General features: G+C 39.5%; 1 protein-coding gene and 1 long non-coding RNA gene across 3 annotated transcripts in view; one reads left to right on the forward strand and one right to left on the reverse strand.

Moving 5' to 3' along the window:
* The window catches only part of LOC127491558 (uncharacterized), a 208,921-nt gene that overhangs the window by 14,249 nt on the left and 172,997 nt on the right, over nucleotides 1–21,675 (reverse strand). The gene's annotated exons all lie outside the window — the stretch shown is intronic.
* Nucleotides 9,115–21,675, forward strand: part of LOC103348889 (putative serine protease K12H4.7) — a 68,167-nt gene continuing 55,606 nt past the window's right edge. Inside the window, exons 1-2 of the mRNA XM_008259239.3 lie at nucleotides 9,115–9,315; nucleotides 21,231–21,415. Of these exons, the coding sequence (XP_008257461.2) occupies nucleotides 9,130–9,315; nucleotides 21,231–21,415 (371 nt within the window). The 5' untranslated portion in view covers nucleotides 9,115–9,129. The remainder of the gene's footprint in view (nucleotides 9,316–21,230; nucleotides 21,416–21,675) is intronic.

Raw genomic sequence — 21,675 nt, forward strand, 5'->3', positions numbered from 1 at the left:
CGTATTCCCTCAAGCTCAGTAGCAGACTTGACTAACATCTTAGACAACTAGGCACAGTGCCTTAGGCTGTGCAAATGTCCAGTGGTTAACAGTAGCTACATGCCTACTACATGCCATCCTGTGTCCCAAGCCATATATATATTCACTTATTTAAGCTTTATGCCAGCCCTATGAAGTAGAAACTACTTTTTCTTTCTTTTTTCTTTTTTTTTTTTTTTTTCGGATGCAGAACCAAGGCCCTGAGAGGTTAACTAGATTACACAAGATCACACAGCTGCTAAAGGGCTAGGCCAGGATTTAAAGACGAGACACACATTACAGACAGCATTTACACGAGGAACAGAGTTCCACAGGCACACCCGAAATTGCGATTTCCCGTTCTCACCCTCAGCCTCCACATGCTAAAGCAGACGGTAATAGTCACGGGGGAAGGCAAAGGGTAGAACTATACTGAAGCATTTTATTTACATGTATGTATTCAAAATCTCAAAGGTTCCCCAATGGAAATGTCACAAAAAATATTATTCCTTCCATTCTAATACAATGAGCTCCTGCTACTGAACAAAGTAGATTTGGAAACAGCACCGTCGACAATTGCTTCCCCTCTCCCAAGGTGCTTCACGGCACTCATGTCATTATCCTGATGATAATGTAACCCACATTTTACACAACTGAGATCTACTTATGAAACTACATCTTTTTTCACTGTATTTTCAGTTTTATTACTATTTTAATTAGTAACATTACTTCAGCTCAATAGCTAAGATTAATAAGCCTAATAAAAGTGTATTATTAAAATAAACTTTGGCCTTATTTGATTATTAAATTATATAGTACTTATAATTCTTAAAATATTTTAATGTAAGCAATACATTATTACAAATTTCATTTGCCTCAATTCTTTAATTATTTTGTTAGAGTCAGGCTGCAAGGAATTTTCACAACGTAATTTTTCATCTCTACAAAGTAGAAGTAAAAGCATTATCTATAGTATTTTCTTTCATTCCAGGCCTTCTTTCCTAATGTAAATTTATCTGTGGTTAGAATGATTGGAAAAAACACAGCTATGACTGCAATATCACACTTCAGTAAATGAAAATTAGTGTCCTTCCTGGAATGTCAGAATACGGGTATATTAAATAGATGTTAAAGGGGTGACTTTGAACCTTGCCTAATTACTAGAACACAAAATATGCACAGGATTTTGTTTTGCGTTACCAATCACAGAGCATGTTGCTTGCACTCCTTATTTCTGATGCTGTTTTAGATGATAGCTCCTACACCATCAGCTCTAAATCGTGAGTTGCAGGAATACAGAATACAAACTGATTTTTGTACCCAGCAAATTTGCTAAATCCTTCTATGGGTAGTCTTGGGATTTCTATGCACATAACTACATCGCCTGTTAGTAATGACTTTCTCTTCCAATTCCCTTATTCCACTGGTTAATACAATAAGGCAACTGTTTTCAGGTTCTGGAGAAGCAGCCGTGAGCCTGCAGCTGCGGGAGTGGACATTGCAGAGGTTAGAACAAAAGAGTCACACCTGAGAACGCATCGAATGGGTTGTAGAGAAGGTGCCAGGAGGACGAGGGTGGCTACGTCAGTGATCTCAGAGAAGACCTCGCTGAAGGTCACGTTGGAGCTGAGGTGTGACTACCAAGCACGCTGGCTGTGCTGAGGCCGGGAGGAAGTGCATTCTCGTCAGAGGGAACGGCCTGGGCAGAGGGTCTAAGATGTTCTACAAGCAGAAAGAAGTTGTGGAAGGGCCGTGTGGCTGGGAGGTGGTGAGCAGGATGTGATGAGAAGTGGACGGGTCAGAGTGAGGCACTGATTGTATTCACGGTGCTGTTGAGGGACCAACTGAATGGGTTTCTTTGAAGGAGTGGCATAATCTGATTTGTAATAAACAAGTGAATATGTAAATAAAGTATTTTCAGACTACAACACAAGTTCTTTAGCAAGAAAATAAATGAAAGAAGATATAGAGGATGGCAAGCATTCTTTACCAAGTAAAATATGTAAACAAACAAGATTCTTTTAAAATATTACCCAGAGCCAGTCAGTAAGTAGAATACACCTGATCACTGTGTGTTCCTTCCCCCATCCCCCTGTTAATGTTTCTATATTTTGCTTCCTTTCTCAGATCTCTGCTTTGCTTAGACATAGAACTTCCAGACGTGGATGCCGCTCCTCTGTCCTCTCTGCAGTGTGACACTGTGTGAGGCTTATATTTTAAAGACTCAATTACCAATGTTTCTGATACCTGGAGCCTTTGTTTGCTTACTTGCTTTATTGTGGGAAATGCTTCGTTCTCATGCTCCAGCTACATTTGTGGACAGTTAATATAAACACGGCTGGGGAAGATAGGAGGATGGATGGGATCCCACGGGGAGGGGTTAGAATTCAAGAGGACTAAAGAGAATTTTCTGGATGAATGACTGGCAGTCCTTAAAGGTTCTTTCCTAGCCGTGGTCACTATCCTTTTGACAGCAGTTGTTAACCTTATAATATTTTTCCTGCTCTTTTCTTTTTCCAAGTTTGACCCTTTCACTCCATCTCCTTGATGTGTTAGACTCTAGAATCCATAATATTTTCAGTACGTGGTAATCTAGTGTTTGCATATTAATTTTTATTGATTTATAATTTATATTTAATCAAATGAGCACACTTTTAAGCAATTCAAGAAGGTGAGAGGCAAGCAGGTACCAGATGTATAAGGGCATCATTGGCCATGGAAAGAGCTTGAATTTTGTTGAGAGATACATGTAGAAAAAAATCACACTTTCTTCTTTGTGGAGAGGAAGACTAAACAGTACATTTTATTAAAGGAAAACTGAATGGCACAAATCTTATCTAGACAAAAAAGGAAATTCATTTCTATTTTGGAATTTATTCAACTGGGCTCCAATGACTTTCCATTTTGTAGATCCATGTTTTGAGGAAAAACTGGTGTTTGGGCTTGGACTTAGTAGAGGTTTGCTGTGCTGGTGTTCCCAGCCAGAGAGCATGCTGGAGGGAAGGTGTTAGCAAGTTCAGGAAGAACCTGGGGGATACTAAGACACAGCCAGAGCTGTGACCATGAAGGACGTGCTTGTGTGGAAAGGGGCTGGGACCCCCAGCCACAGCCCTGAAGAGGCAAAATCAACATGTACATCCTATAAGTCCTTGATTGCAACTGGAAATTGCATGGTTCTGGTGAGCTCCAGTAATCCTTGCATCAAGTGAGGGAGACAAGAACAGCAGCCCAACCCTTAGGACAGAATTCTCCAGTATAAATATAATGCAAGGCAGATATTTAATTTAGGAGCTTCTAATGCAGCATCAAAAAATACGAAGAAACAGGTGAATTTAATTTTTGATAATGTATTTTATTTAACCCACTATATACAAAATAGAATCATTTCAGCATATAATCATGATAATGATATATTTTAGTCTACTTTGCTTTCTAAGGAATTCAAATCCAGAGTATTTATGTCATATTTCTACTTGCATTGTCCACATCACAAGTGCTCCAAAGCTGCATGTGACCAGTGCCTGCCATATTGGGTACTGCAGCCTATGGTATTGAGGCTGGGATTAGCCAGCTGATGGGGGTGTGAGGCCAGACCCCTCCCCGTGAATGCCAAGGAATAGACTTTCCCCGCCACACCATAGTTTGTGATCGCTATTGGTCAGGTAGAAAGAAGGCCACTTGCATATGTGTTAACTAGAAGAGTTGCCCAGGCTGGTTACGGCGCTTCAGCACCTTTTAGCTGTTCATTATCCCAGGTATTTTCTGTAGAGTTGACCTTATTCTAACTTTCTATCTTAACTTATTGAAAGGGAGAGAGAGAGAGAGAGAGAGAGAGCAAGAGCAAGAGAGAGACATCTTCCAAATGGCTGAAATGTCCAGTGCTGGGCCAGGCCAAAGCCAAGTTGAGCCAAGAACTCAATCCAGGTCTTCCACATGAGCATTAGGGACGCAAGTACTTGAGCCATCGCCTGCTGCTTCCCAAAGTGTGCATTGTCAGGAAGCTGGATTGGAAGTGGAGGAGCTGGCACTCAAAACAGGCACTTTGATAAAAGATGTGGGTGACCCAAGCAACATCATAATCACTGCATCACAATGTCCACGTCTTGACCTTATTCTAGAAGTGATGGTCCTGTGTCAGTGGGTTGGATGGTGAGTCTAAAAGGTCAACATCAAACCAAACATCACTGAATATCCCTTAAACTTCCAATCAAAATTTGTTTCGTTAATTTGATAACATTGAAAGACATAAAGTTCAATGAGAAAGAGGTATCATGTATCTGTAGTATTCTATTACCATTATCATAAGCACTCTCAATTCAGTTTTGTAGTACATAACCTTTGCAAATTTCCTTTGAATTGAATTCATCTGTTTTAAGAGAGTTTTACCATCGTAAGCCAATGAAAGGTCATTGTATAACACCAGTGTAAGATGCATTTTTTTTCATTTTCCGCTTTTCTTACATTTTCTACATTTTTTTGTATATAGATTATCTCACAATAAAGCTGATTTTACAATTGGGATTCCATGGAACACAATTCTTAAAGTGTGGGCATTTGATTAAATATAAACTATAAATCAGTAAAAATTATAATCAAATACTGGGTCACCACTTAACCAAAATATGATGGATAATAGAGTCTAACACATTGAAAGGGTTCAAACTTGGACAACAAAGAAGGGCAGGAAGATATCCTAAGCTTAGCCACTGCTGCAACCATAGTGACCACTGTCCCAGAAAGGGCCCTTCAGGCACAGAGGCAATGCCAACAATGCACGACCCTGAGCGGGGGCCCCGACTTCTGTATTACATGTTCTTTCTTTTATGAATATGATAAATCTGGCCCTTATTCTTTCCTCAATATGTAAAAACTTTGTATTCCTTTTAGGATTAGGATAACATGCCTGTTAAGAAGTCTCCTCGTTCTCCTCTGAGTTGGTGAGGACGATCTTTGCAAAGTGGTAACTGAGCTTTTAGCATTAAACTTCTCTCACAGGACATCTGCTGGGTTGAGTTCTTGCTTTCTTTGTTCAAAGAGCAAGAGGGAAGCTGTGAATAGAATTCTTGTCATTTGCTACAAAAGAATTTGAAAGATATGCTTGTAAATAAATTTTCAGATGAGATTGACTTCTTTCAGTTTAATGTTGACAGCTTTATTGAGACACAATTCACATAGTATACAAGTTACTCATTTACAGTGTATAATTCAGTCATTTCTGAGAAATTTATAGTTACAACCACCACTAAAGTGAATTTTGAGAACATTTGTAACACTCATATAGAAGGCCATCTATAGTGGAAGAGCAAAACTAAATCCAAAGAATCCAAATTGAGATAGATTTTAATAGCTCAAGAACGTGGCTGTTTGCACTGAAGTTGTCACACTAGAGATGGCCTGTTGAGAAGTAGCTATGGTGAGTCCTGAGAGGTGAGTCATGGTCTCTGATAGGTGCAAGTGGACAGGTGACCCATGAACTCAATCTCCACATGTTTGGCCCATGCTCAAGGTCTGTCTGTTCTTTGGTTATTGGACCCTTCATGGACAAGATGTCTGAGTTCTTGACCTAAGGGCTTTCAAATTCTTACACATAACTAAAGCAGGAAAAAGAAAAAAAAATGGGAGGTCATCAAGGTCATCTGTTGCTGGTGTTGCCTCTGTGCTGTCCTGCGTAAGGCATGCCGCAGGGCAGTTTCCTAGGCAATGGTCACTATCTTTGTGGCAACAGTTGCTAACTTTGTAATATTTTTACTGCTCTTCTTTTTGTCCAAGTTTTATACTTTCACTCCATCTCCTTAATGCATTATTAGAATCCATATTATTTTCAGTAAAATTCCACTCTGACATAGAATCTAAAGGCTATGTTGAGTCAGCAAAGCCCTCAAGACTAGGAATCTAACAAGACTCCTTCCTTTCCTTTTCTTCCCTGCCTCCTCCCTCCCTTTCTTTGTTTTTTTTTTTTTTTCTCTTCTTCCTTGTGTATCAGCTGTGTTTTCTGCTCTATTACAAAACATTTCAGAGCTAAAGATGCTGTGATAATTCTTTATCTCTTGTTTTTTGGGGGAAAAGTGACAGTTGATTAGAGTGTGATAATGGTGGTGGTGATGAATATTAGAATGAGAGGTCAGTAATAATTGCATTTGACAGAGAGACAATCAGAGATCCAGGAAGCTGAACTTGAGAGCAGTGGTTCAAATACTTGGATTTCTCTGTTGGAGGGCAGCACCACTCGGGAGTCTGTCATTCACTTGCATGTTGCTTCCCTGTGTTTGTTTGTGGTCTTGAAGTCCCACAAGAAGACCACCAAGCCAAGGGTACAAAGATGAGGCCATTGTTTAGTAGATAACGAAAGAGGGTGTACTCAGCATTTCCGGCTGTCACCTCCAATTCCTATCCCTGAGGGTTCTGCAACCCTAGAGAGCTACAAGGCCAGGAACTTCACCCCAGCAAAGCCAGGGGAAAGCTGCTAACAGACACCTCCAAATTCCCCACCTCGAATCCCATTTAAAATTTCCAGTATCTATTTTAGTAGCGGCACTCGTGGAGGCAAGTAGTGCTGACTATGATTTTTTAAAAATTTTATTTGTTATACAAGTTTCATGTATTTCATGTATACAGATTAAAGAACATAGTGACACTTCCCCTACCCTCCCTCCCACCCATGGTCCAAACCTTCTTCCAATCCCTCTTCCATTCCCACTCTTAATTTTTACAAAGATCTACTTCCAGTTTACTTAATGATCATAAAATTAACCCTACACTAAGTAAAAGTGTTCAACAAATAGTGTGAAAAAAACAAACAAACAAGAGAAACTGTTCCTCAGCAGAAGAGATAAGATCGTTGAATCTCAAAATGTCCATTTTACTCCAATACATTACATTTTAGCTACTATGTTAGTTACCTTAGATCAGGGAAAATATATGTTATTTGTCTTTTTGGTACTGGCTTATTTCACTAAGTATGATGGTTTTCAGTTTTGTCCATCTTGTTGCAAAAGAAAAAAATTATTTTTTAAAATAGTGCTCCATAGTGTATATATACCATAATTTATTTTTTGTTAATTTTTTTTATTTGACAGGTAGAGTTATAGACAGTGAGAGAGAGAGACAGAGAGAAAGGTCTTCCTTCCATTGGTTCACTCCCCAAATAGTCGCTATGGCTGGTACTGCTCCGATCTGAAGCCAGGAGCCAGGTGATTCTTCCCAGTCAAGCACTTGGGCCGTCCTCCACTGCCCTCCTGGGCCACAGCAGAGAGCTGCACTGGAAGAGGAGCAACCGGGACTAGAACCCGGTGCCCATATGGGATGCTGACGCCGCAGGCGGAGGATTAACCAAGTGAGCCATGGTGCTGGCCCTACCATAATTTCTTTATCCAGTAAACAATTGACAGACATCTGACTTGATTTCATACCTTAGTTATTGTGGATTGTGCTGCAATTAACATGGAGGTACAGAAAACTCTTTTTTTTTAAAAGATTATTTATTTACATGAGAGGCAGAGTTACAGAGAGAGAGAGAGAGAGAGAGACAGACAGACAGATAGATCTTCTACTTTCTGGTTCACTCCCCAAATGGTGGCAATGGCCGGAGTTGAACTGCTCAGAAGCCAAGAGCCAAGAGCTTCCTCTGGGTATCCCACATGGGTGTAGGGGCCCAAGGACTCAGGCCATTTTGTACTGATTTCCCAAGCCACAGCAGAGAGCTGAACTGGAAGTGGAGTAGCTGGGACTTGAACTGGCGCCCATATGGGATGCTGTGCCATAGGCAGATACTTAACCTACTATACCACAGCACCAGCCCTCAGATAACTCTTTCATAAAAAGATTTTTTTTTGGTTTGAGTAAATTCTCAGAAGTGAAAAGGCTGGATCATATGGTAAGTCCACATTCAGATTTCTGAGGTATCTTCATACTGTGTTCCACAGTGGCTGCACTAGTTTACATTCCCACCAACAGTGGATTAGGGTACTTTTCTCCCCATATCTTTGCCAGCATTTGTTGTTCATTGATTTTTTTTTTTTTTTTTTGACAGGCGGAGTGGACAGTGAGAGAGAGACAGAGAGAAAGGTCTTCCTTTGCCGTTGGTTCACCCTCCAATGGCCGCCGCGGCTGGCGCCCTGCGGCCAGCACACCGCGCTGATCCGATGGCAGGAGCCAGGAGCCAGGTGCTTCTCCTGGTCTCCCATGGGGTGCAGGGCCCAAGCACTTGGGCCATCCTCCACTGCACTCCCTGGCCACAGCAGAGAGCTGGCCTGGAAGAGGGGCAACCGGGACAGAATCCGGCACCCCAACTGGGACTAGAACCCGGTGTGCTGGCGCCGCTAGGCGGAGGATTAGCCCAGTGAGCCGCGGCACCGGCCCATGTTCATTGATTTCTGTATGAGAGCCATTCTAACTGGAGTGAGGTAAAACCTTATTGTTTTGTTTGCAGTTCCCTGTTGGCTAGTGATTCTGAGCTTTTTTCAAGTGTCTGTTGGCCATTTGTATTTCCTGCTTTGAAAAACGCCTGTTCAAAGCTTTTGCCCATTTCTTAACTGGATTGTTTGTTTTGTTGTTGAATGTCTTGAGCTCTTTATAGATTCTGGATATTAAACCTTTATCAGTTGTTTAGTTTGCCAATATTTTCTCCCATCCTGTTGGTTGTCTCTTAGCTGACTGTTTCTTTTGCAGTGCTGAGGCCACTTAGCTTGATGTAATCCCATTTGTCTATTTTGGCTTTGATTGCATGTGTTTCTGGGGTCTTTTCCAGGAAGTCTTTGCCTAGATCAATGTCTTGCAGAGTTTCTTCAATGTCCTCTAATAACTTGATGGTATTGGATCATAGATTTAGGTCTTGGATTTTTGTGGAAGGTGTAAGGTAAGGGTGTGGTTTCATACTTTCTACATGTAGAAATCATTTTCCCAGCACCATTTATTGAAGAGACTGCCCTTGCTCCAGGGATTGATTTTAGCTGACTATGATTTTTGGTAAAAGATACCATCAAGTGGCCCTAGGGACTCTGGGATAAAGAATTCTGCTTGGGGGGTGGGGTGGGGTTGGTCTTGCACTAGGGTGTGGTATCTTCTGCAGTACAAATAGCCCAGACAGGGGAAGCTGCCTCCAGAGACACAGCCATGATGTGTGCTCCCGGGTGGCTTCTGAGGTCGCTGCTGCTGCTGCTCCTGCTATGTTCTGGTACCAGGAGTTTCCTCCACAGACGGTCGCGGTCAGTCCCACCTTCCTCACAGAAACATCTCACCGAGGACTGGTTCCAGCAAAAGCTTGACCACTTCAGCGATGATCAGACTTTATGGTCACAGGTAAAAAATACTGCCCAGGAGAGGTGGGAGACAGGATAAGGCTGAGGTCTGTTGAGGGCGCTGTGGAGGCCTGGGCAGCATGGAAGGGATGAGGAAAGTTTTCTGAATGCCTCGGTTTTGTCTGCTAGTTTGTTTCATACTGAACTTAAAGAGGTTTTTTTTTTTTTTTTTTTTTTTGCATTTCTTTGTCCGACTATGAAATATGTAAAGTAGTTAGACATGCAATTTGTGACTACATACATGGAGACAAGCAGGTGTATCTATCGGGTTTAACAGCTGGAGCCGTTTGTCACATGTTGTCACCTTTTTCACAGCTCTTCTGCGTCCTTTCCAGCACTGGATCTTTCAGTTCCCTGAGGGATTTACTTGAAAGCATCTAACTGATGCCTAGATACCATGATTTAAAAATTATGTAAGCACAACCACATTTATAGCAGTATTTTTCACAGTGATACTATGTGAATTCACAGTTGTTTCTTGTTTTGTTTGCTTTTGCAATTTAAAATCATGACTAGAATCATTTTGTATATGTTTTAATTTTTAAAAAACTGAATGAACTATGGCCTGAATGAACTATGGCCTAGATATCTTAAAGATATCTGAGATTACGGGTATAGAGTTGAGTTATTTGTATTCCTCAGTTTATAATGTACCAACACACATGCAGCTGTTTACAATTTTTCAGTTGTATTCTTCTCTTCATTTCTGATTTTGTCCCCCCTCTTCTCATATATTTAACATACTACTTCCAATTGACCTTCATCATTTTATTGTCATCTATGCATATACCTCAAATACATAGAGTTTTGTGTTTTTAAAACACCTGCTTAAACAGTGTTGTGCTTTAAATCTCATTTGGAACCTTACTTTTTGGCTCCATGATGTATTTTTTTTAGATCTTGGCACATAGTTAAACATTACTCTCTTCTAACCATTGCAGAGTATTCTATTTCATTTACAGTTCACATTTGGATGGACGCTCCTAGCTATTGGAAACAGTACTTAGCCCAATTCACTACCTTACAACTCCTGTGGCCCTTGTGAGATAGTTTTATGGAATGTGTGGATGTGTAGGACTGCAGTTGCTGTATTCTAGGGCACATGCATACTCTGCTTCCAGGCCTGTTCAACAGGCCGTGAACCTGTAACACATTTACATTAAATCTTAGTGTTCTCTAAATTTCTAATGATTGCTAACCTGAGAATGTAGAAAATTGCATTGGTCTGACTTAACATGCAGGTCTCTGATAATAGGAAGTGTTGCAGTTGATTTCTCAACAATGTTGCAGTGGATTCGTTTCTGAGAGGAGGAGCATGGTGGGGGCAAGAGGCGTGGAGTAACCACACAGACCCCGGGAGTTGGGTGAAAGCAGGTTTGAGGCAAGCAGCCCACAGACTCGTTTATTTCAGTTAGTACAACAGCTTATATAGCCAAGACCAGCCAATCCGGTCAAGGGGCGGTCTATGCCCCAACCAATCACGGTCTGTTGCCAGGCAGTTTCTGTTGTCAGCAGCCATCTTGGCATGACCTTCTCACCTGAGTGGCCATCTTGGCATGACCTTTTCACCTCATTCCACCACAAGGAAGGGAAGGCACCACTTCAGTTAGTTTAATTGTGAATTACCTATTAATAGTTTTGTCCTTTTGGGAAAAAAAATGGATTTTTTATTTCTTCCTTATTGAATAACAGAAATTTCTAACATATTCCAGAACTGCTAAATTTGGCTTAATTCCCTTTTAGTACTAATAGGAATGGATTAATTATACTGTGATCAGTCTTGGGTCTATGTAAGTTGACATATATGTAAGATACGGTTTTTTGAGCACCAACCTATTTTGTCAGCTCTAGCTGGATTCTGCATGATTCTCCACACTTGGTCTGTTTCTGCAGCTCCAGGCTGGTAGCCATACTAGCAATACTCTAGAGAGGAAAACCTCCTTCATCATGGCTCCAGCAACGATCTAAGGGCAACACTTGGTTGGTCCATGGTGTGCCCTAAGCCACTTTGTTCCCAGAGATATGGAATGCTCTGATTGACAAAAATATTAGAAAGAGGCTCCCATTTAACAAGTCACTAGACATTCCCTTTTTACATAGACTACAACCATCTAGAAATACATAAAAAGGTAAATCTATAAATTAATATGTATATATTTTATCCTAATATTTTAATAATTACTTCTGTAACTCCCAGGCTCACTAAATAATACACACCAAATTTTATGGAATGCCTTTGGTATGTAAAAGGATGAGATTTTAGTTTATCTTCTTGTGTTGATTTATTGAAATGCTGAAATACGCTTTATTATGAAACTTATTAATATTCTGCTTTGAAATCTACCTTTTTATTGGATATTGTTACTTGACTGTGACAATAAGCATTTGAACCTATTTTCAAAAATGGGTAATTTACTATTTTTGCTTTGTGGTTTGTAATTGAATGTGCTCTCTAATTTTCTTTTTGTGTTATCTCTTTGTCATGTGTTAGCATTGTGCTCTGTGGAAACAATTCAGAATATCTCCTTCTTAACTGTGTGTCCTGGAATGGTTCACATAGCCCTATAGTCACGGTTGCTTAATATTTCGACAGAATTTCACCTGTGTAATTTTCTGGCGCCCGTATGATCATGTTTCTTTTATTTTTAAATTTCTTTTAATTTCCTCCTACCCTTATTAGTTCAATTTTGTTTCTTACATATGCAAAACATTAATATAGATCAGAAGTAAGAACTATTTTAAAAGATGTATTGTGAGGGGCCTAATTCTCATCCCCTAGTCTTTATACCTCTTCCCATCTACCCTAGGTGGTTAACACATTGTGTTAACTTCTAATTTATCCTTTATGCAAAAGTAACACTTATATAATAGATGCTTATTCCTCTTTTTCTGTATGAATGGTGTCCCTCTTGTATTTTGTAATTTTCTTTTTCAGACTTGACAATACTTTATAAAAACTATTTTATGTCAGTCCATAGAAATCTTTTATTGCTTTTTAAAACATCAGGATAGGTTCCCAGTAAGTAGATGGCCATAATTATTCAATTTTCTAGGAATGGGATTTATGCTATTTCCTTTATTCTGCTATTACAAAAATTCCATAATCAATACTGTTTTTCTGTGATATTAATAGTATGTATTCAGAGTAAATTCTTCTAAATAAGATATCTGGTTGAAGAGTGAATTAGCTTTCAGGGTTTAGATTTTGATATATATTAATTAGATCTACATTGTTATTATATAATTTAAATATTCTATATCCTGTGATTCTTTACCCAATGCATCAGGATCTTAAAGAGCTATATTAGCCTCTTTTTGTTAATGTGCCTTTAAATGTCCTTTTGTTTCCTGTATGCTTTTCTTCTATACATTTTGCTCCACAGTTTCTTGCTGCACAGGTATGTGTAACTCGGTTTTGCCTGTGGACCCTGTCTTTCATTACCATGAAGCACTTTTCTTCTTGATTTGTTTCGTGTGCTTGTGCTTGGATTCCACAATAACCAAGGTTCTTACTTCCTCTGTTTCTGCTCCAGGGGCCTCAGTCCTTTCTATGATGTTCAGCCATCTGAATACAAATCTTCATTCACTTCTTTTGGGCTCTAAGGAGAATCCAACCTAAGAGCTTTCCTTCTTATAGACAGATGTTTTTTACCTTGTTTCCTACTTTGCTATGACAAATTTTTTAGTTTTTTAGTTAATGCAGCTATTAGCTAATAGCTTAGTTAATAACACAGTTCATCATTGTGTTGTTACTCAGTTTTTAAACACTTCCTTTATTTTAGTGTATTTTACCATGTGAAGTTATTTTTCTTCTCTGTATGTGTTCATGTGCACACAGTCATCTAGTAATTTGGAATGTTTTTACTGAGTTTTTAGGATTTTTTAGGGGTTACTTTAACTATAATTTTGTGTATATACTGAACTTTAATCTTTAGTTTTGATCAACTTTCTATTGAGATGAAATTAGTTATTTCACTTTCTCCTCTTTTGTCTGTCACTTCTACTACCTAGTTTTTATTTATTTATTTATTTATTCCTTTTATTTGAGAGGTGAGAGAGGGAGAAGGAGAGGGAGGGAGAGAGGGAGAGAGGGGGAGAGGGAGGGGGGAGAGAGAGAGAGAGAGAGAGAGAGAGAGAGAGAGAATGGTCTCATCCGCTGGTTCATTTCCTAAATACTCACAACCAACAGTAGGGCCAATGCTGGGAATGAGGAACTCAGTCCAGGTAGTGTGTGGGGGTGGCAGGGACTCTACCACTGGAACTATCACCTGCTGTCTCCTAGGGTACACAGTAGCAGAAAGCTGGATTCAAAAACAGAGCTAGGATTTGAACCCAGGTACTCTGATATGGAATGTGGGTATCCCAAGTGATATCTTAGCTATTGCCCCAAATGCATACTCTCCCATTAAAAAAATTTTACTATGAAAAAGCTGCTCCCTATGTACACACACACATCTCCAAAAATCATCAATCAAACCTCAATTCACCTTCACCAGACCTGCTTCCCTTAACTGTCTTAATTAAATCAAGTTTAATTCATCATAACTTTTATTTGCAAGCCTTTAGTTGCAAATTTCTAAAATAAAAGGAATTTAAAAATGGAAACAAATTTAATTATCGATGTCAGACTTAAATTAAAAATATTTGGCTGGAATAAATGACCTTATGGAGTGGCAGTGATCACACTCATGAAGCGGTTAGGTTCAGTTTGAGCTAAGTACAGTCGGCTCTCGTATCGGACCTGTACTGAACACATGCAGATTTTTTCCTTGTGATCACTCGTTAAACAACTACATAGCATTTCCACTGTATTATGCTATGAGGAATCAGATGATTGAACGTATACAGGAGAGGCTCAACAGGCTAATCCTCCGCCTAGCGGTGCCGGCACACCGGGTTCTAGTCCTGATCGGGGCACCGGATTCTGTCCCGGTTACCCCTCTTCCAGGCCAGCTCTCTGCTGTGGCCCAGGAAGGCAGTGGAGGATGGCCCAAGTGCTTGGGCCCTGCACCACATGGGAGACCAGGAGAAGCACCTGGCTCCTGCCATCGGATCCGGTGCTATCCAATGGCGCTGGCCGCGGTGGCCATTGGAAGGTGAACCAACGGCAAAAAGGAAGACCTTTCTCTCTGTCTCTCTCTCACTGTCCACTCTGCCTGTCAAAAAAAAAAAAAAAGTATACAGGAGAATACGGGTAGGTTATATGCAAATACTATGCTGTTTTGTAGAAGGTCCTTGAGTATCTTTGGATTTTGGTATGCAAAATGGGTCTTGGAACCCAAACCCTATAGCTACCAAGGGATCACTGTATTTACTCAGTGTTAAAATTTCCAATTGTATCATAAATAACATTTTATTTAGATCAGGATTAAATAAGGTCTGTGTATGCTGATAGGTTGTTATGTGCTTTAAATTGCTTCTAATCCTTAGACCCCAAGCTTCCCCTTCATGTCTCTCCCTCTCTTTCTTCCCTGTAATTTACTCTCTGAAGACACCGGTCATTTATCCTATGGCGTTTTCCATAGCCTGAGTTTTACTGATTGAATCTTGAAGTTTAGCCTGCTTGGTGTCTGTATTTCTAGAGATTGGGTGTTGGCTTTAGAAGACGGATCACATTCAGGCTTTTTGGGGGGTGGTAGAGGCAAGAACACTTCTTGGATGCTTCAGCTTCCACAAACACACAAATTATTTTAAGAGATGGCAGGTCTATTAACATATCAGAGGCAGCACAAAGATATTCAAATTTTGAAGTTTTCTTCACTTATTTAAATACTGAAATATTTCTTTTAAAAAGAGACTTGCTTTCACCTATCATCAGTTACATGATGGCAAAATTTGTAGAGGAAAGTCAAGGTAACTTTTTGATTCATTCTCTTTATTTTCCAGATCTTAAAAGGACACTGAGAATGACAGTTTTAGCATATTACGTAATCACTTATTTGCTTCACTGTGCCTTTCACAGCTGCCTCAGCATAATACAACACTACTACCAGCAATATAATTACTAAAAAAGTTCAAAAGCTTCCTTTATAGTTCTCTTTTTCTGCAGGGCTGATTTCACTAAAAATGTACAAATTACTAGCTTTATAGTCACACAAATTTTTTTCTCTCTGTGTGGTTTTGTCGCTAATCAGACGTCATTAGTGTCCATGTTGAAAAATGTTTTTAAGCATTGGTTTTGTAAAGTTAATTTTCTTTTATAATGATATGAAATATTTACATGATTATAACATTATACCTATAAAACAATATATTTTCATAAATCTGATTTTGATTGGTATTATTATTATTATTTTTAAAGATTTATTTTATTTATTTGAAAGACAGAGTTACAGAAAGAGGTACAGACAGAGAGGTCTTCCATCTGCTGGTTCACTCCCCAGACAGCCACAACGGCTGGAGCTGCACCAATCCAAAGCCAGGAGCCAGGAGCTCCTTCCAGGTCTCCCACTTGGGTGCAGGGGCCCAAGGACCTGGGCCATCTTCTACTGCTATCCCATGCCATAGCAGAGAGCTGAATCAGAAGAAGAGAAGCTGGGACTAGAACCGGCGCCCATAAGGAATTCCGGTGCTTCAGGCCAGGGTGTTAACCCCGCTGCACCACAGCCCCGGTTCCGATAGTATTATTATTATTAGTGTTTACATTTATGGTTTTATGAAAAATGAAACCCTGAGTCTTTATATATATATATAATTGCCTTTCTATTCATACTATGGCTTTCCACTTTTTCTCCTTCCCTTCTTCTCTATTCTAGTTAATGATGTAATTTACATTATATTTAATATGCTAATTGATAACCTCTAGAGATTTGTTCAGGCTTAGTTTTATACATAGATTAATCTCACTTTGTTTAAAAGGACTTGTAAGAATTATGTTTCAAGAGTATTTGCCCAGGTAATTCTGGGTGTCAACTTTCTTCTCTGAGTTCCCAGGCACTGCTGAACTCTCATCTAGTTTTTCATGTTGCCACTTAGGATGTCAAGTTCAGAAAAATAGAGGACTTTTCACAGCAATGCCTGAAGCATCCGTCCCTCCCTCCCTCCCTCCCTCCCTCCCTCCCTCCTTCCTTCCTTCTTGTTTATTTATTTGAGAGGTAGAGCTACAGACAGAGGGAGAGACAGACAGACAGAAAATCTTCCATCCGCTGGTTCACTCCCCAAATGGCCACAATGGCTGGAGGTGGGCTGATCTGAAGCCAGGAACCAGAAGCTTCTTCTGGGCCTTCCATGCAGGTGCAGGGGCACAAACACTTGAGCGATCTTCCACTGCTTTCCCAGGCTATAGGCAGAGAGTTGGATCCGAAGAAGAGCAGCCCAGACATGAACCAGCACACACATGCGATGGCAGTGCCGCAGGTGGAGGCTTAGCTTACTATGCTATAGCACTGGTCCTCAAAAATATTTAAGATGTCCTGAGACACTGCTTAGGGTGGTAGGTTTATGTGAATTTTCCTGAGACATGCTGTCTTTTCAATATGTAGATTAAAGTCTTCCATTTGTTTAAAATATTACTTTCTGAATTATATATTTTTATGTTCTGTATATTCATTTATTCTTCAAATTTACACATTATGCAGATATTGAACGTTCTTTGTTTTCTATAGTTGTAAATTCTTTATAATTTCGTTTTTAAAAAATATTTATTTATTTATTTATTTGAAAGGCAGTTACAGAGAGAGGGAGAGACAGACTGAAAGATGAAGAAAGAGACCTGTCCATCTACTTGTTCACTCCCCAAATGGCCATGATAGCCATGACTGGGCCAGGTTGAAGCCAGGAGCCAGGAGCTTCACTCAGGTCTCCCATATGGGTGGCAGGGGCCCAAGTACTCAGCCATCTTCTGCTACTTTCCCAGACATATTAGCAGGGAGCTAGATTGGAAGCAGAACTGCCAGGACTCATAGGGTGCTCATATGGAATGCCAGCATTGCAGGCAGTGGCTTAACCCTTGAGCCACAATTGCCTGACCTGCTATAATTCTTTTAAACATCTTTCTGCTTATAGTTTGCTAATTGCTCTCTGATTATACCTGTTTTGAATAACCTTTGTTTCTATGCTGTTTATTTTTCCTCCTGTAACTCTTCTGAATATAAATACCTTGGTTTTCATCTCTGTGCCATTTTTCATTCTTTTTAAACATTTTTATTAGTGATCTGAACCCTTTATAAATGTTTTGTCATTGTTTTTTGAATTCTTGGGAACAGATTTCAGACATAATTATTAACTGTTTTGCAGTATTATTTCTCTAGTTTAATAACACCAACTGTAGGTAAGAAGGGTCTCTTATAGAAATAGGTAAAAGATAAAAAAGAGAAACAGTGGTATCACTCCATTTTAGCAATATTTACCAAAAATATCCACTTTCAAAAATCTATGTTCAGGATGCAGTGGCAAAATATGAAAACATTACACATACAAGGTATTTCCCATATTACTGTTGAGAATAGGATAATATGGAAAATGAGCCAGTGATCAAGAGAATACTGGTTGAATTAATTATGATACACACACACAAGAAAACACCACGAGTTTGTAGAAATGGCATGAAGGAGAGTGGATGTTTTGCTCAGTGGTTAAGACCCTGTTTCAGACATCCCCATTCTGTGCCAGAGTGCCCAGTGCTGCTTCCCACTAATGTTCACCCTGGGAGGTGGCAACAATGGCCCACATACCTGCATCCCTGCCACTCATGTGAGAGACTTGGATTGAATTCCTCCTGGCTTCTGGTGTGCTTCATCCAGCCCTGGCTGTTACAAGCAGTTTGGGAGTGAATCAGCAGATGGAAGACTCTCTCTCTCACTCTCTCCCTCTCTCCCTCCCTCCCTCCCTGTCTCTCCCTCTGCCTTTCAAATAAATTAAAAATTTTAAAAGGAGTTAGGAACATCCCTATATCTTTATATACTGCTGTTAGTGATCACTGAGATACATGAATGTGCTTCCAAAAAGTTCATAGAAAAATGGAATTAATAGGTAAGTTTATTTTGGTGTCAAATTTGCAACCCATGAGGAGTATTTTTCATAACACATGTTTCCCATAAATATTTGAAGACCTCCTATCGTGTGAATAGTGAGGTGCAGAATGATGCTTTGTGAAAAGACAGAAAAATGAAATATTTATATTTACTTATTTGTATAAAGAGTAATAAAAGGATAAATAAAATTTAATTAAATGGTTATACATCATGGGAGGGAGGTAATTGATTTAGGAATCAGAAATTGTACCAGACTTCTTTAAGCATAATTTGTTTTGCAGATTGAGCTTTAGACCAATGTAATGCTTTTGCATAGTTATAAAGCAAATGAAAATAAAATGCAACAAATAAAGTTAATTGTCTATGAAATCTGTGACTTAAGCAGACAGAATTATTTCAAATGATTTGGGAACACAGTACTTTGACTTTATTATCTCTTCTGGGATTAACCCTAAAGATGTGTATGTGCACACAACTATAAAGAAATATTTTCAATGATCATAGCATCATTCTTAACATTCATGTTTTTATTTTAATGCATGTGCATAATACATTTATTACTATAGAAAAAATAAATATTAACAAATTTTTGGAACCAAAAATTTCAAAATAAAAGAAAATAATTACAAATATGAGTAAAAAAGGAACCCTGAATTCTAAACATGAAATGGAAAGATAACTATGAGTTTATGATGCATTTTCTTCTATGATTTTAAGACAGAAACTTTGCCCTACCTAGTATCAGCTTCCTAGATTGAAATTTTTAAGTGACTTTTCTCACCACCAGTAGGCAGGGCTCTGTAGAGGTGTGGCTCAGTGCAGGTTTGGATTAGACTAAATGGAGCAGACCAAAGAGCAAGGAAACTATCAAAGATTGTTAGGGATGGGTCAAGAGGATTTGGAAGCCAAATTGAAGGGTCTCCTACTGACCAAAGATCATTTGCTTGGAACATTAAAAAACAAAACAATACAAAACAGAACAAAATTACCCTGCAATTTGAAATCTAGATAATGAGATTAGGAAACTGAATAGCTGAATTTTCAATTTTGTTTAACGTATATTAATTTATTTAAGTAGCTACATATAGCTGGTGGCTACCATATTAGACAACACGACAAGGACTACAGATTAAGCTAAATTCAATGTGCAGAACTTGCTTGGATACTAATATAGAAAAACTAGCAAGATGTTTCAAGTACAAAGAGCAATAATGGGACCATTTGGGAAATTTAAGATCTGTGTGGATGTTTGAACTTAATAGATTCTTGTTAATTATTTGTGTTAAAATAGTATAGCTATGTTTGGGATTGATGCTGTGGCACAGCGACTTAACCCATCACTTGAAATGCCAGCATCCCATATTGGAGGACTGATTTGAGTCCTGGCTGCTCTGCTTCCAAGCCAGCTCCATACGCATGTGCCTGGGAAAGCAGCAGCAGATGATCCAAGTATTTAGGCCCCTGCTATCCATGTGTGAGACCTGATTGGAGCTCCTAGGTCTTCACATCAGCCTAGACCAAACCTGGCTATTGTGGCCATTTGAGGAGTGAACCAGTAGATGGAAGATTTCTTTCTCTCTCCTTTTCAAATAAAACCGAATAAATATTTCTTTAAAAATTATGATAGCTGTGTTCTTAAAGTCAACATATTTTCAGAAAATAAAAGGTAGTATCAATAGATAAAATATTATACATATGATTTTCCTCAAAATAACACAGAGGGCTGGGAAAGGAGAGAGAGAGAGAGAGAGAGATATTGATTGATTAATGGTTAATTGATAATTGTTGAAACTAGGAGTATTAATTTCCTTTGAACACTGTAATACCACAAAATTGGTGGCTTAATATAGCACACATTTATTCTCCTCCATTCTGAAGGTCAATTCTAAAGTCAGCTTTATTGGGTTGAAATTAAGGTGTCTTCAAGGCAGCCTTCCCTTTAGAGGATCTAGTTAAGAGTCCATTTCTTTGCTTTTCACAGCTTCTTGAGCTCTACTCCTTGTATTCCGTGCTGCATGGTTCCTCCCTCTGCCTTCGAAGACAGTGGTATAGCATCTCCTAACTCTGCTTCCCATCACCTTCACCTCATGGCTTCTTCTGGTCTTCAGTCATTGCCCTTTACCTCCCTCTTACGAGGATACTTGTGGTTATGTAATGGAATCTGCTCAGGCAGTCCAAGGTAATCACTCTGTCTCAAGATCCTTACCCAACTCCATCTGAAAAGACTCCTTTTCCACATACAGAAGCAGGACCTGGAACTCTTTGTGAGCTAGTATTATTCATCCTACTTTGCCAGGCAGTCACTATCTTATTCTCTGGCCTGTGGTATAGGTTGGACAATCTTCAAATTAAGCAGCAAAAGCTAAATTTGTCCAATGTGAAAGCACAACCACTTGTATAATGTCCTCGATTTAGACGGGATCCCAGAACCCATAATCTGCAGAACAGTTCTCTGCTGGCCTTGGGCCGACACAGTTCTCCCCCTTGCTTACTGTGGAATTCACTGGGTTGTAGAATTCTGCGATGGGCTAGGATCTGGTCAGAATAGCCTAGACTCTGAGCTTCTTTCCCCTCTCCTCCAGCACTCTAGCTCAATGTGTCACGTGGCTTCGGGGGTATTTAATCGTGTGGGATCCTTCGGCTGTGGGTAAAATACCATTCACAAGTGAGACTGTCCTGACCCCTTTCCTGAGCCTGTAGAACTGTTTTACAATGAGTCCTGGGCTTCTCTTGTACCTCTCTGCTCATCTGTAAGTAATAAACTCACTTCGTGTAATGTGTGTGTGTCTGTTCTATCTCACCACACTCAGACACTTGTAACCAGTATGCACTGTGCCTACTTCACTTACATATTCATTCTGACAAATAGCCAGTTATCAGAAATCACAGATCATTTGCAGGCTTTGTGAGTTACTGACCCAAACAAATGCTCTTCTTCCTACAGAGGTATTTGAAGAACGATGAATTCTTTACACCTGGAGGCCCAGTGTTTCTAATGGTTGAAGGAGAAGTAGCTGCCAATCCAGACTTGCTAAAACCCAATATTACCTGGGTTAATTTTGCTCGGAGACTGGGGGGCCTTTGCTTGCTTCTGGAGCACAGATTTTATGGATTCAGCCGACCAACAGAGTAAGTGGAAAGTCTTGCTTTGTGGGATTCCTCTTGTTGCTGGTGTTATTCTCTACCTCTCTCTTTTTAATTTTAAATCTAAATATTGTCCATTTTTAGAATAGTGAATACCTGAAAATTCAAACCATAAAAAAAGGGGAAGGCATTTGACACCCCAGTTAAAATGCTGTTCAGGATGCCTGCATCCTGCATGGATGTGTTTCGATTTGCATGCTGGTGTGAGTTTGTTGTTAACGCATACCCTGGGAGGTAGCAGATGG

Source organism: Oryctolagus cuniculus, chromosome 3, assembly GCF_964237555.1.
Source record: "Oryctolagus cuniculus chromosome 3, mOryCun1.1, whole genome shotgun sequence".
Taxonomy (NCBI): Eukaryota; Metazoa; Chordata; class Mammalia; order Lagomorpha; family Leporidae; genus Oryctolagus; species Oryctolagus cuniculus.